Here is a 15,145-nt window from a genome sequence, read left to right on the forward strand (position 1 = left end):
GAGTTTAATATCTGGAACACAGTAACCAACCACTAAAGTTGACATCTTTGCGTAACAGCATAGGCATCAAACCACACCAGTTGAGCAAATTAAAAAGCTCAGTGGTTTAAGAGGAGTCTACTGGACACAGGGGCATCTTTGCAATGCTACAAACATGAGCAAGTCAGAGCTCGCTTCCCCTCACACTTGAGTTGCATGTGTAGGGTCAGCAAGCGTGCCAGTTACTTAGTGAGTGTTACTTCTCCCTCTCCAGAGGAACTCAATTACAGTACATCAGCAGCTCAAAAAGCAACAATATTGTATTGTAATATTTTAATTGGAGCGATGCCTTAATATTATTTGTTTTGTTCACCCTTCTTTAAGCTCTGGTGTTTGTAAATCAGGAGACAATGATACTGGCTACAGTCAGGGGTGGTGCCAGAAAGGACTTGCCATCACAGATTACCCAATCCTGACCTGCACAGGCAGTCTCCTCAAAACAGCCTTGTCCAGTACAGGAGTTTTAGCCATTAGCAGATTTGCATCCGTTATAGTAGTCCGCTGTAAATTATATCTTCAACCCTTTTGGAGCAATAAAACAAAGGCAAATACACAACAAATAATTAAGACGACACTGTCTTTAGCTTAATATTCACTAGCAGTAATGGGAAATCTAACACCATCCACCAAGCGCAGTTTGTAAAGTTTGAACTTGTCATAGGTTAATACAACATGGTGGGAAAATATATTGTTTTCAAGCATGAATGAATTAAAAGAATACATAAATGATCAACAAATACCCACCAGGATCAGTCTCAGCTTTACTTTATTGGAGAATTTTACAGCACTCTGGATTGCATGGTTAACATGGCGTAATAGGTGGTCAATGAAATCCAAGAGGATTCCCCAGTGCTGTAAAAATTCCCTTATAAAATCCAGTAGTGGCTTATCCCAGGAGGGCATCTGTTGATTAAATCGAGTTGCAGCTGCCTGTAACAGTTGGCGCAAGGACCTTTAATGTGTTTACAAGTTTTCAGGTTGAAGCCCATCACATTACCTAGCAGTGTTTGAACACTTTTCAAAGGGTAGGGCATCCAATGCTGTTGTATATTGTTCCTTTTTGCTTGACTTTAGTAATCCTCTTCTCACTGGAGTAAGGTGATGTTGGCTACAAACTGGGGTTAAACCTTCAGAAGTGATTCAGTGCAATCATGGAATATGTCTGCACAGAGGATATTGTACACTGGTTATTAATCTGGAGCATGTCTAACCGATACCTGTTTGCAGCAAGAGGAAAGCCCTGCAGTGCACTCTCAGTGTGAACACACAGAACCTGCTCTGCACTTACACAGGGAGGCACATAATCAATATTAAATTACAGGGCTATCTATTCACAGTTTAAAATCTCAAAGCCACAAATGACTCAATAAAAGAAAACAAACCTGCAATATCAATGGTTTCCTTGACTAGATTCAGCTTTGTCTTTTACATACTAAAACTTGCACACTTTACACTGATTTTTAAAACTTAAAAAAAAGTAAAAGGCCATTAAGATAAGTTTAATATTTTTGAAAAGAATGCATATACAAGAACGGAGACAAAAAAAAAAAAAAAAAAAAGCAGCTTTGGTTCAATACCAAAGAGGTTACAAGATAAAGTTTGTGAAAGGTGAAAGTTCCTTTATAAAATCGAAAACAACTCAAAGTAAAAATCTAAAGTCTCGGTAAAAATGCATAACACTGGAGTCTACAACAGCAACGTTACCTGTTTACATCATTATTACTTATTAATATTAAAATCTAAACCACAGGAACCGGAGGTTGCACGCATGCATTATAACAAGTACTGGTAAATCCCCATCTGGTCTCAATTACCACATTAGAATACCACTTGTTGCATCAATACTGACGTTTCACAGCTGTGCGAACTACATCCGATTCACCCTCCCTCGCCAACTTAAATACTCTTTGTTTCGTTTCATAGCTCTTGTTAAGTTTGCAAAATTCTACAATAGTTTCACAGACAAACAAAAATAACTCCATTCAAATTTCCATGCGCTTCATTAAAATCTTATTTATTCAGCAAGTAAAGCTAAGAAACTACTATAATTGAAACCCAAGCCTACACACCTCCTGGATCAGTTAAGGAATACAGAAGTGCTTATGCGCTTGCTGGGCACAGCACTATCCTGCAAGGGAAGACAGTGTTTAACACCACTGATCTGTTCTCAAACTCAGCTGAACACTGTTAGAGCCTCCTTTACAGTGACTTGTTCCAATCTTACCACTGTTCAACAATTGAATACCAATCAATCAGTCTACAGGGTATTGAGTGCAGAGGGGAGGCAGGCAAAGACCTCTTCAAAAAAGCCAAACTTAATAACGGATGGCAAGAATGGATTCACTACCCCACTTTTTTTTTTTTTTTTTTTTTTTTTTTTTTTAAATCATCTCTCTTAACTGGTCAAATAGAAAATTAACCTTTTAAGCTGTATATGCTTCAGTCCCTGGTCATTCCAATGTGGCACTTAGGATCAATATCACAAATAATAATAAAAAAAAAACAATTAACTGTTACAAAGGAATGAATCACTGCAGGCGGTTCTTAAAATAAAAACAGAAAAAAAAAAATAGTACAGATCAGTGTATCTGATATAAATCATTAACAAAAATATATCTGGACCAGTACAATGTTACATTAAAAGGAAGAGGGTTGTATGGGTAGGCTAACTGTCACACACTTCTTGTGTGTGAAGGGCAATTTGTCATCTTTATTGCAGAATAAATCTGAGTTGTTCGTTTTTAAACATTGCTTAGATTAAAAAGCTGAGCACAGCTTCGCAGGGAAGGGAGAGGAGGAAGGGAGGCGCTCATAGCAGCACACACTTGCGCTTCTTCTTGGGCTCAGGAGGTTCCAGGGCTGCCAATATCGCCTCGTCAAATACATTCTTTAGTCCTTTCTGAAAACAAGTGGGAGAGAAAAAAAGGCGTGGACTCGTTTGTTAAATTAAAAAAATCAAATAAAAAAAGGGGGAAAAATTCAAAAGAAAATAAAGCTGCCTATTTGGATTTTCCTCATTCTTTCAATGAAGAGTCCAGTTATCAACACTCAAAGATGGCATGTTGAAATATGGATGCAACTAAAGGCAGCATGTAGGCACTCGAGGAGTAAAGAATGAATCCATTACTGCAATGATGAATAGACTTATTTAGCTGTTAGTTGTAGTGGGATCTGGGTTAGTGTGCAATTTATTTATATCAACTTAACCATTTCATTCTGTATTTTTCCAGCAGTCGTTGGATGAATCAATAAATCACATTACATGGTTTTGCATAATGACACCTCATTTTACAAGACTTGATAGTTATTACATTATGAGAATGTGCTTTGAGTGTGAATACACTACGCCTTGGGTGTTTATACTACTTTGCTGAAATAAGATGAACATTAAAAGGACAAACATGCTAAATGGAAATAAATAAATACAGACAGGTAAGTGATCATTGCAATTAAAACACAAAACAAGAAAGTGGAGGTTCTGTAAACAATTACTGCTTGGGTTTCAAAATAAAATAACACAATCCAGCAATGTGAAAAGGAATCAAGATTAGCGCTTGCCCATTTGGGGATACACAGCAAGCATCTTTTGCAGTAAAATATTTTTCTACTATTGTTGGTATGCAATTCTTGTGCTAGAATTCTGGAAATGTTTTCATTTGTCATAATGGTACAAAAAGATTCAGAAATACTTCATACCTCAAAAGTCATTATGAACTGAAAACTAGCACATTCTTTAAATATGCAGACTAAATGAACATATCTTAGCCAGAAACTGCTTATTCCTTAAACCCATAACGCCATGTAGCTTTATATGAGCAGTTAGGGATGCAACACTTACAAAAGGCATGTGTATTACTAGCAGAGTGACCACCAGCACCCAGGCTGCAGGGATTGTTTAATAATTCCATGTTCAGATCATCATTGAAAGAACAATGTGGATATTGCATTTCTAAACACATAGAACATATGAAGTGATGCACAAAGCTGTTACTGGAATGCAATGAACTGGATTTTGTATTTGTCAACATTAGTTGTGGTGTGCTAGGATAGATAATTTAAATTTAATTTATCAACAGCTACAAACTGGTTCCAAACACCAGTAAGTCAACAAAAATGTTCAAATGCATCTGGAGTTTCCAAAAACACACCCATCACCCCAGCCTTAGTTAATGTAGTACAATTTATGTGGTCCCTCTGATGGAAAGCTTTGAACAATTCATGATCTTTACAGAAACTTAGGATTATGCAGTGAGTGACACAACCTAATATGCGGATAGAAATAGATACATTTGCAAAGGAGGCTAATGGCTCCTTTGCGTTCAACGTCTATTTAATGCTGTGCAGCAGATATGAACAGGAGACAGTGGGAGTCGCAAAAATAACCCCTTTCATTCGAACCACTAAACACTTGCAGAGCAACAGAGTAACACGAAAAAGAGGGATTTTCAGTTTTCCTTTATTCAGTTCACAAATAATTCCAGAAGTTTAAACTGGGATTTCACTGCTTGAGATCTCATTTTGAACCAAAAAAGCAACCAAGCCTATGGCACGTTAAGCAGTCCATGGTCCAGCAGGGATAGAAAGAACGTTCTATGTAACATGAGTAGCAGTACAAAAAACAAACAGGGATATAGATGTATGGGAAATAGTCTAGAAAAGTGTTTTCTTTCTCAGATGTAATCAGGTGCAGAATAAAGCTTCCCTTTGACCCCTGTCAAAGCTCCAAGAGTATATTCTCAGTTTTCTTCTAAAGTGAAACATTAACTCCCAAGTAATACTTTATGACACCTCCTTTAGACCAAAGACCTATAAAGTGCTGATGTAGAGAAGGTGTTTAGAAAGCGGAATACGGGCTAATGGCCTTGTATCAGGGATGACGTACGAATGGAGATATTGGTCTTAGAGAAAGACAAAAGTATACACATTTACACAAAGCAAGCTTGCTCAGAAGGTTATGATAGCAGGACACAGGAATTTTAAAACGTCGTCATTTCGTTTTTATTTTACGTTAGTCATTTCTACAGAAGGGAAGAAGAAGTAGAGAGGGGAATGAGACACGGTTTTAGAATATACAGCACTTCCGCTTTCGCTGAGTTTCAGGCGGCTCAAGGGCAGCTAGGATAGCCTCGTCAAATACATTCTTCAGACCTCTCTACAAAGACAGAGAGGGAGGGGGAGAGAACAGCACCAAGGTTAGAGGTCAAAGCAAACAGGTTAGTGAGCAAGCAAACGCAACAAAGCACTTCAGGATGTATCTGAATAACTGGGAGCAGACTACAGTTGGACAGCAGCAGAGACCAGCTGGACTGGCTATTTAGAGTGGGAGAGGAGGAGGAGGTGGGGTGAGAATGACAAAACATGAAGGTGCAGTATCCCTTCAAGTGGACAGCCCAATCACTCTCTTTAACATTTCACCATTCATTATTTTAGCAGCTTAGAAAAAAAAAAAAAAAAAATCCAGAAGTACCAGACTTGCAAGTTCTGTTACTTTAATTCATATAAAATATCACCTTTATTGTAAATGGCTTTGCAAACCAATTTCATACTGCAATACACAGGTTTCAACAAAGTGCTTTGCTAGCTTCCAATATAATGGGTGGCTTGTTTAAGAAAACACCCTGGCTATTCAAGTAAACTATTACATTTCCTAAACATTAACCCTTATAGATAAATGTGTCCAGCTGAAAAACACATACCAAGAAGTAGTGATACGGCACCTTCAGACAATCCAGTAGTTTTTAGTGCCTTAGAGCAGTCTGGGCAGGAAGCATCGCACTGGTATTTGAGTGAAAATGTCATTTGAGTGAAAATGTCATTTAATACCCATTTATTGCAAAGGACCAAAAAATATGTGTTACAATCAATTTCAAGGTAACCAGAATACAATGTTGCAAGTATTTACTGATGACTCGTATCTACTTCCCAAAATTACTGCATTGTTATAAAAACTTAAATATACTAGATGATTCATTTTAGATTTAGTGACAAATACGGTTACTCCCACACTCAGTCTATTGTATGTTCACAGATGCATGTTTGGATCTATGCAACACATCAGCACCCAGTTATTCAGGCAGCACTACAAGTACCAAGCATTCCAGTTGACTAACTTGTAGGAATGTTATTTATTTATTTTTTAAAATAAATATGGAGAGGATTTCTCATTAACCCCTAAAACTGTAAATACACGTGTACTTATACGTTGTATACTTTGTCTGACAATTGGGTAAATTCAGGTAATTTACTCCAAAATTTAAGTCTCTAAAATAAATTCCAGTTCTTTGTTTTCTGTCCAATATGTCATGTCCCCCCTCCTGTAAATCAGAAAATAAAGGTGTTCGGAGAACTGCTTTGTGAATTCCCCTCTATATGTCAATGTTCACATCTTATACAGAGCAGAAATTAAGATTAACAAGGCTGTTATCCTGTTTAAAGCAGATAGATTTCTACTAGAAATAGGGTTGGATAGAAAAGTGCTCATTACAAGCCTGGTTTATTTTAGAAGGGCTTGGCATGTGATAAAGGTCCATCCATGTTTAAAACAAGCTCCACCCAACTCTTTGTTCAATCATTTAGCTACCTCTGCAAATGAAAACCAAATAAACTACTTCAAAAGCAAAAACAAGGTGCCAAGCAACATTTATAAATAAACAAGTGGCCCACCTTGATAAAAAGGGATATAGCCACTTTAAAAGCTCTTGCTAACAGGTACACAAAACATTTACAGAATCTAAAACACTTACATGGTCGTGGACAAATTTAGCAGTCACTTATTGCAAATTACTTCTTATAATACGAATTCACTTAACACTAATTTCCTGTTTGTGCAAATTACTTAAGCCCCCCAGGGAAGAAATGAATAAAACGAATTGCCCTACTTTGAGTCTAAAGGATATTGGGAAAAGTATAAACTTGCATCCAGATCATCGTCTCTGTACTGTAATATAGTGCTGTTTGGAGACTACTGAACCTACGATGCACTTTGAGTTGCCATAGTGCTCACACATCAATGCCCTTTCCATGAAGCATTGAAATGAGTGACCAGTACAGAAAGCATGCGTTATCCTTGCAGATGAAAGTGGAGGTGCTGAAAGTGGTTTATAGTACACATCTGTACTACAAAAAGAAAGCTGTTGCTGCAGATTTCAACATTCCCGCAAACACTCTCTATCTTTCTAAAAAAAACAGGATAGAATCCAGGTCTATAAACAGCAAAGTGTTGATGCAAGTCGTCAGTGTTTTCGATTTGCTCAATACCCTGAGGTTGAGGACGCCTTGCTTTTGTGGTTTAAATATGCCTGTTATCTGAATGGGACATGCAGATTAAGTTGCAGTTTATACTTACATGTATTTTCAATAAAATGCACACTACTTTTAAATGTAGAATACATTCCATTGTACTGTAAATTAAATTTGATTTCAGTGTTACTGTAACTTCAATAAAAACTGACAGTATGCATTTGGATTAGACTCCTGATGAGATTTTTTTTTTTGCTGGTCCCTTGAAATTCACATTAATGACCGTATAGAAATATTTAGATTTCAAAATATCAATATTTGGGTTAACACAACACATGCTTAAAATATAAAACACCAAAGCAACCACATATCCGTATAGTCAAAATGAGGAAAATCCATGCAGTATATTGAAGCCTATTAAGACCAGGGAGTGTCTGTTGTAGAACACATGCCTTTTTGTAACTCATGTTCCTTAAATGTTATGACAGTTGCATCACCCAACTTATCAATTGCTATGACTCACCACAATAAACTAAATGACAGCTGCTAAATACATAGATAATAAAACGTACAAAATATTCCAGTGTGACGATATTGCCAATGTAAATCAATGGAGTGTTTGTGTGATGATATTGCCATTGTAAGGCACGGAATGCACTTCTCCATCTATGATTTACTAGACGATGGAATCAGAAGCAAGCAGAACACTCATCTTCCATAGTGCCTGGGATTCACGGATTTATATTCATTGTATTATCATTGTATTAGTGAATACAATGTTAAACCTCCACTTTCTTGTTTTTCAACCAATGCATTTTTGCACAACTTAATGCTTAACAGATAGATTGTTAGTGTGGCTTTGTACCAAGTTACATTTATCAGGTAAAGACTTTAAACTGGTTTTAGACTTGTGGTCAAGGTAGGCTATTGGGTCTTCCAACTGTTCACTCAATTAAATTTGTCAGAAGCCAATCTGCACATCATTCACTGCCTGAACCTCAAACCTCTCCGGACTCTAATGAGTTCTGGCTTAGTTTCAGTGAGTGTTTCTGCATAGAATGCTGGATGGAATATCCAGTTATCACATTCCATTAGCCAGGACAAACCGATTCCAGCTCCCTGGCTCGTTTCTCATGGCTTTGAGTAGCCACACTTCTCTCCATGGCTTGTTTGGAGTTGCTTTGTGAGTAGCCAAGCTTCCCCACTCACCTGCGTGAGGGCAGAGCACTCCACGTATTTGACTGCCTTCAGGTCCCGGGCCAGTTTCTCTGCAGTCTCAGGGGTGATGGGCTTCTGTTTGTTCTTGGCGAGTTTCTCGATTGTTGATGGGTCGTCTCTCAAGTCAATCTGCGTCCCAACCAGGAGGAATGGAGTCTTTGGACAGTGGTGAGTGATCTCTGGTACCCACTGTTACGGAGCAAAACAATCATATTTTTGACACTTTTGCTTGGGTAACTGTTTCTCTTTTGTAAATGCGTTTCTGAAATACTATGCATGTGTCAATGTGAGTTTAAAACATACTATACAAGAAGCAATACATAATAGTTGACATTTGTAAATTGATGGTTCAATACAGACAGAAATATATGTACATTAAAATTGAAATACACTAGAGCACTGCCAAGTAACTCCTTGTCCAGTGGTGCTTACACATTGGAAAATATATTAAAACCAAAAAACATCGAGACAAACCTTTTCTTTAACATTTTCAAAAGAAGAAGGTGAAACGACAGAGAAACAGACTAGAAACACATCTGTCTGAGGATAACTCAGAGGTCGCAACCTATCGTAATCCTCCTGACCTGAAAAAGAAAAGAAAAAAGAAGTTAGTTTCTGGAGAGGCGCTATTTAGCCCATCAATGCATGTCCGAGTCCTAGAACTTTGTGGAGGTAGGCCCGAGTTTTAGCTTTAGTTTTTTGCCGATATAAATCTACGAGATATGATTTGCCATTTACAACCGACTACGGCAACAATAAAATAAGTCTCTCAATACATACAAATCTTTCTATATTGTTTCTAATTGTTTAAGACAGGTATGTGCGAGACAATAACACTATTGTGTTTATTTGTCACAGTTAAAAGGATGTGTGTAATAATGGTATGTCCCGTTCCTTTGGCTGCACAAATGCAGTTCAGTGTTGCATTTTTATTTCGGTCAAAAACAGCTGAGTCGATATAAAACCAAACCGAATCATAACGGACTTGCCTCCCTACAAATAAAACACAAAACAAGCCATATCTGTACCAATGGCAGCTGTACTTTGCAGGGTATGGTGTATCTTTCAAGCTACTTTACACTTCTGGCATATCAACAAATTGTGTCAACTACTCCATTGTCTTGCCCTTAGTCCACATTCATAGTTTTGATCATTGAGATTATCAGCATCCAGCAGCTGAGTTGTGAAATCCTGGAATAGAAGAATTTCCTGAACAGCTTGCAATAGTACAGGGTGGGACGAGGCGACAGGAAACTTGCTCTATGGCTCATATCAAGACCTTCCTTTGCACATCAAAATCAAAACACATTGAAAACGTGGATGCAGATAGCCTGAGAACACATGAAGGCATTTAAAGCCTTTAAGACTTGTAAAACGTTCTCATTTAAATATATTTATTTACAGTTTTAGTAGTTCTAGAATTAAACAGCAAATTCTGTATGACCCTTTCAGGTAATCCAGTCTACTGATGGTGTTTCTTACAATCACCACTGATCAAATCTGGCCAGCTAACGATCTCTACAAGAATGCAGAGCCGGTGATTAAATACTTTGATGTTGTTTTGTTGATAGATCTTATAGTATTTATTTATTTAAAAACCAGGAACCCCATTTAGACGACTCATCTTGTTTACAAAGCTATTCAGGGGGGGTTACAGGGGGGGTTACAGGGGGTATCGGAGCTTGTCTCATTTCATGTTACTCTCCATTGTCTTTTTTTTTTTTTTTAATAAATTTAGTCGTCGCCAATTATTTTTACCCCGGTTTTCACCCCAAATTAGCATGCCCAATTATTATCTGTATCCCCGGCTCACCGCTCGCAACCCCCCCGCCGACTCAGGAAACGGAGGCTGAAACACGCGTCCTCCGAAACGTGCTCCTTCCAAGCCGTCATTTTTCGCACGGCAGATCCACAGCAATGCTACCAGACCTATAGTGCCGGAGGACAACACAGATCTGGCGGCTCCGCTGCAGAGCCACAGGCGCCCTATCGGCCACAGGGGTCGCTGATGCGCGGTGAGCCGTGGATTCCCCTGCCGACCTAAGCCCTCCCTACCCGGGCAGCGCTCAGCCAATTGTGCGCCGCCCCCTAGGAACTCTCGGTCACGGTCAGCTGTGACATAGCCTGGATTTGAACCAGCGATCTCCAGGCTATAGGGCACATCCTGCGAGGAGCGCCTTTACTGGATGCGCCACTCGGGAGCCCGTTACTCTCCATTTTCAACAATACAGCATGCCTTTAAAAGCTAATCAAGCTTAACTTGCTGCAATCAGACTGCTAAACTTAAGTGGAGCACTGCTTCCCTGACATGGGCGTCTATGGAGAACCTCAGCAGTACAATAAATAAGACACAATTATTTGTAAACATCCCACAAAAAGGGAATACCCTTCCAGGATTCTGTAACCATTCCCTGATCCAGACTACTCATCTATCAATATAGCAACAGAAGCTGCACAACTAGTAAAAGCTGCTTCAAAGCAATGATAGAGTGCCTGTGCAGTGCACTTTACTGTTTTCAGCTCAAACCCAACAGGTTACATCAAATACAAATCAAAGCATCAACAACATTGCTCGACTGCTCAATGGTTAGTTCAAACATGCAGTTCCAATATTCCCTTGCTTGCACAAATCAAGTTCTGTTTCAAACTTTAATTTCCGCTTTACAAAAAAATGATTGGATATCAAACAGCTGAAAGAGTTGATTAAAAAACCAAATCGATCATTAGCGACTTGCCTCCCTAAAATAAGCCACCGCGTTTCCAGATCAATGCATGTTCCCTTCCCTTATACAAGTCAGTTAATAGTGCAACATACCTGCAGTATCAAATAATCCTAGGGTGTATGGTTCACCACCAATCATAACCGTTACAGCATAATTATCAAAGACCTAGAGAAGGGGAGAAAAAAAAATAACACATTTCAGATATATAGGGCCATTCAGCAAACCTAGGTCAGCATGATAATTTCTTTTCTACATAGTAATAAGTGGCCTTTAAGAACGATGTCTTGGGGGTACTTGACTAATAGCTTATACTACAAACCTAATTTTAAGACCACACACCATTAGTCTCTTGAAATGTGCTAGAAGCCTACAGATGATAACAGCTAAGGCTGGGAATGAAAGAATCTGCAAAAAATGTAGCAATGCAAGTCTACTGCCTGCAAAGCTTCAATAACTGCTTATCAGGTTCTTATACAGCAATGCCTCTCAATTACCAGTAACTGCTGGATTTAGAGATTTTGCCTGAGGTCAGACATTTACTTTGTAAGGAAGGAAGGAAATTAAACTGGCTAGTGTCCCTCCCCCGATCTTAAACTAAAGTAGGCGTTCTATAATTTTAGGAGCACATTCTTAAAAGCAACGTAGTTTCAGGATGTAAAAAAGTATAGACTATTCACCAAAATACAAAAATAATAAAAACCCCTTAAAGAATTAAAACCGACTTACCGTTGGTACATATTCCGATGGGAATTTGTTGGTTGTATAGGAAATTAAGAGACATGTTTTACCAACAGCACCATCCCCCACTACAACACACTTAATCGTCTGCATAGCTGCTCTCTGTTAGAATCCACTGTTCTCATTCAACAAGATCTGAAACAGAGAGGGAGACAGGCAGTTTATTAACATGACTGCATTTTCAGTTTAACGAAACTGTGTTTCACATGGCAAGACAGAGATTAAGGATCTCAGTGTATTGAATATTCTGATATTAACCGGCACACTGTCAATGGAAAGTACCCAAAAGAACATATGCAATTCATTAACCTGTTAAATGCTGGGGTGCATGAGGGGACTGTCCCCTGCCAGCTGTACCCTATCCTATGATAACTTTCCTTTGCTTATCAAAACCAGTTCTTCCATCTGATAATCTCCCTGATATCAAGACTCCCAAGTCATTAAAATAATGGCTCGACTGAGAATTAAATCATTTATATATTTATTTATATATATATATATATATATATATATATATATATATATATATATATATATATACACACACACACACACACACACACAGTACTGTGCAAAAGTTTTAGGCAGGTGTGAAAAAATGCTGTAAAGTAAGAATGCTTTCAAAAATAGACATGTTAATAGTTTATATTTATCAATTAACAAAATGCAAAGTGAGTGAACAGAAGAAAAATCTACATCAAATCAATATTTGGTGTGACCACCCTTTGCCTTCAAAACAGCATCAATTCTTCTAGGTACACTTGCACACAGTTTTTGAAGGAACTCGGCAGGTAGGTTGGCCCAAACATCTTGGAGAACTAACCACAGTTCTTCTGTGGATTTAGGCAGCCTCAGTTGCTTCTCTCTCTTCATGTAATCCCAGACAGACTTGATGATGTTGAGATCAGGGCTCTGTGGGGGCCATACCATCACTTCCAGGACTCCTTGTTCTTTACGCTGAAGATAGTTCTTAATGACTTTTGCTGTATGTTTGGGGTCGTTGTCATGCTGCAGAATAAATTTGGGGCCAATCAGATGCCTCCCTGATGGTATTGCATGATGGATAAGTATCTGCCTGTACTTCTCAGCATTGAGGAGACCATTAATTCTGACCAAATCCCCAACTCCATTTGCAGAAATGCAGCCCCAAGGAACCTCCACCATGCTTCACTGTTGCCTGCAGACACTCATTAGTGTACCGCTCTCCAGCCCTTCGGTGAACAAACTGCCTTCTGCTACAGCCAAATATTTCAAATTTTGACTCGTCAGTCCAGAGCACCTGCTGCCATTTTTCTGCACCCCAGTTCCTGTGTTTTCGTGCATAGTTGAGTCGCTTGGCCTTGTTTCCACATCGGAGGTATGGCTTTTTGGCCGCAAGTCTTCCATGAAGGCCACTTCTGACCAGACTTCTCCGGACAGTAGATGGGTGTACCAGGGTCCCACTGTTTTCTGCCAATTCTGAGCTGATGGCACTGCTGGACATCTTCCGATTGCGAAGGGAAGCAAGCATGATGTGTCTTTCATCTGCTGCAGTAAGTTTCCTTGGCCGACCAATGCATCTACGGTCCTCAACGTTGCCCGTTTCTTTGTGCTTCTTCAAAAGAGCTTGGACAGCACATCTGGAAACCCCCGTCTGCCTTGAAATTTCTGCCTGGGAGAGACCTTGCTGATGCAGTATAACTACCTTGTGTCTTGTTGCTGGGCTCAGTCTTGCCATGGTGTATGACTTTTGACAGTGAACTGTCTTCAGCAACCTCACCTTGTTAGCTGAGTTTGGCTGTTCCTCATCCAGTTTTATTCCTCCTACACAGCTGTTTCTGTTTCAGTTAATGATTGTGTTTCAACCTACATATTGAATTGATGATCATTAGCACCTGTTTGGTATAATTGTTTAATCATACACCTGACTATATGCCTACAAAATCCCTGACTTTGTGCAAGTGTACCTAGAAGAATTGATGCTGTTTTGAAGGCAAAGGGTGGTCACACCAAATATGGATTTGATTTAGATTTTTCTTCTGTTCACTCACTTTGCATTTAGTTAATTGATAAATATAATCTATTAACATGTATTTTTGAAAGCATTCTTACTTTACAGCATTTTTTCACACCTGCCTAAAACTTTTGCACAGTACTGTGTATATATATATATATAATTTCTAAAAAGAAATTACAATTGAAATAGTACATTTATTTATTTTTCTGTTTATTACTGACTATCATCATTGTCTAAGAAAATAAATGTATTCTCTGTAGCCTACTGCAATTCATGAGTCACAACATCTCTAATGATTTGATCATTCCCGCTAAAGTATAATACAGAATGCAAAAAAAAAAAAAAAAGAACCAGGTCTAACAATGACAGTATAAAGTTTATTTTTAAATAATGCTGTTCTATATCGATAAAAGGGATGGCATATGTGTGGGAGTGTATCTGAAATGACAGGCAGCTGCTGCAGGGGCGTGTCACACAAACACTTGGAGGTCATCTGCATGCAAAACTATTAAAGTGAAAGCACCATAACTACTAGGATTTCATTTCAGGTTTAAAAGTAAAACGAAGGACAGATCCATATTGCTGTTAAAACACACCACACAAGGGAGTGGAGATTTTTTTGTCTGGGGGCTGGATCAAGCACTTTAAAAATCAACTATTTATACATTTTAAACAGTGTACAGACCTACATATTTGGCTTTCATATTGTTTGTTTATTTGTAATTATTTTTTGAGATGCAGACCCCTATTCGGTATTTCAGCAGGTCTTTGCAGATGACTTCTATGATACTCAGCGTGTCAGTCGTGTTGCAACACTAACACCACTCCTGCAGAGCAGATGCTACCGTCTAGTGTTGATGACATTAACCAAGTCAATAATGCAGTGTCACACACTCAGACTTCATTTTATACTGAATTTACAACATGTTTCCATTGCGTATCCTGCTGTGCACTATGCAGTGGTTCTCAATCCTGGTCCTCGGGGACCCCTGGGTCTTCTGGGTTTCATTCTAACTGAGCTCTCAATTACTTAACTAAACCCTTCATTGAAATAATAATTAGCTTAATTAGGCCTTTAATTGTTTGCTGCTCTTAAACAGTTGGAGATTTCAGCTCAACTATAAAATGTTATAACTAGCTTGAAATCTGCAACTTTTTAGGAGCTGAGAACAATTAAAGGGAGCTTAAAAGT

The 15,145-nt window shown here is 38.6% G+C and overlaps 1 protein-coding gene across 2 annotated transcripts in view; it reads right to left on the reverse strand.

Moving 5' to 3' along the window:
* Positions 1-2,037: 2,037 nt before the first annotated feature.
* The window catches only part of LOC117432225 (cell division control protein 42 homolog), a 31,244-nt gene continuing 18,136 nt past the window's right edge, over positions 2,038-15,145 (reverse strand). Inside the window, exons 2-6 of one of the 2 annotated variants that reach the window (XM_034053817.3) lie at positions 11,946-12,092; positions 11,312-11,384; positions 8,971-9,080; positions 8,488-8,685; positions 2,038-2,938 (exon numbers count right to left, since the gene is read on the reverse strand). In XM_034053817.3, the coding sequence (XP_033909708.1) occupies positions 2,849-2,938; positions 8,488-8,685; positions 8,971-9,080; positions 11,312-11,384; positions 11,946-12,050 (576 nt within the window). In that variant the 5' untranslated portion in view covers positions 12,051-12,092 and the 3' untranslated portion in view covers positions 2,038-2,848. Of the gene's footprint in view, positions 2,939-4,479; positions 5,192-8,487; positions 8,686-8,970; positions 9,081-11,311; positions 11,385-11,945; positions 12,093-15,145 lie in introns of those variants that run through there. The other variant, XM_034053818.3, reaches the window with a different exon arrangement.

Source organism: Acipenser ruthenus, chromosome 20 (assembly GCF_902713425.1).
Source record: "Acipenser ruthenus chromosome 20, fAciRut3.2 maternal haplotype, whole genome shotgun sequence".
Taxonomy (NCBI): Eukaryota; Metazoa; Chordata; class Actinopteri; order Acipenseriformes; family Acipenseridae; genus Acipenser; species Acipenser ruthenus.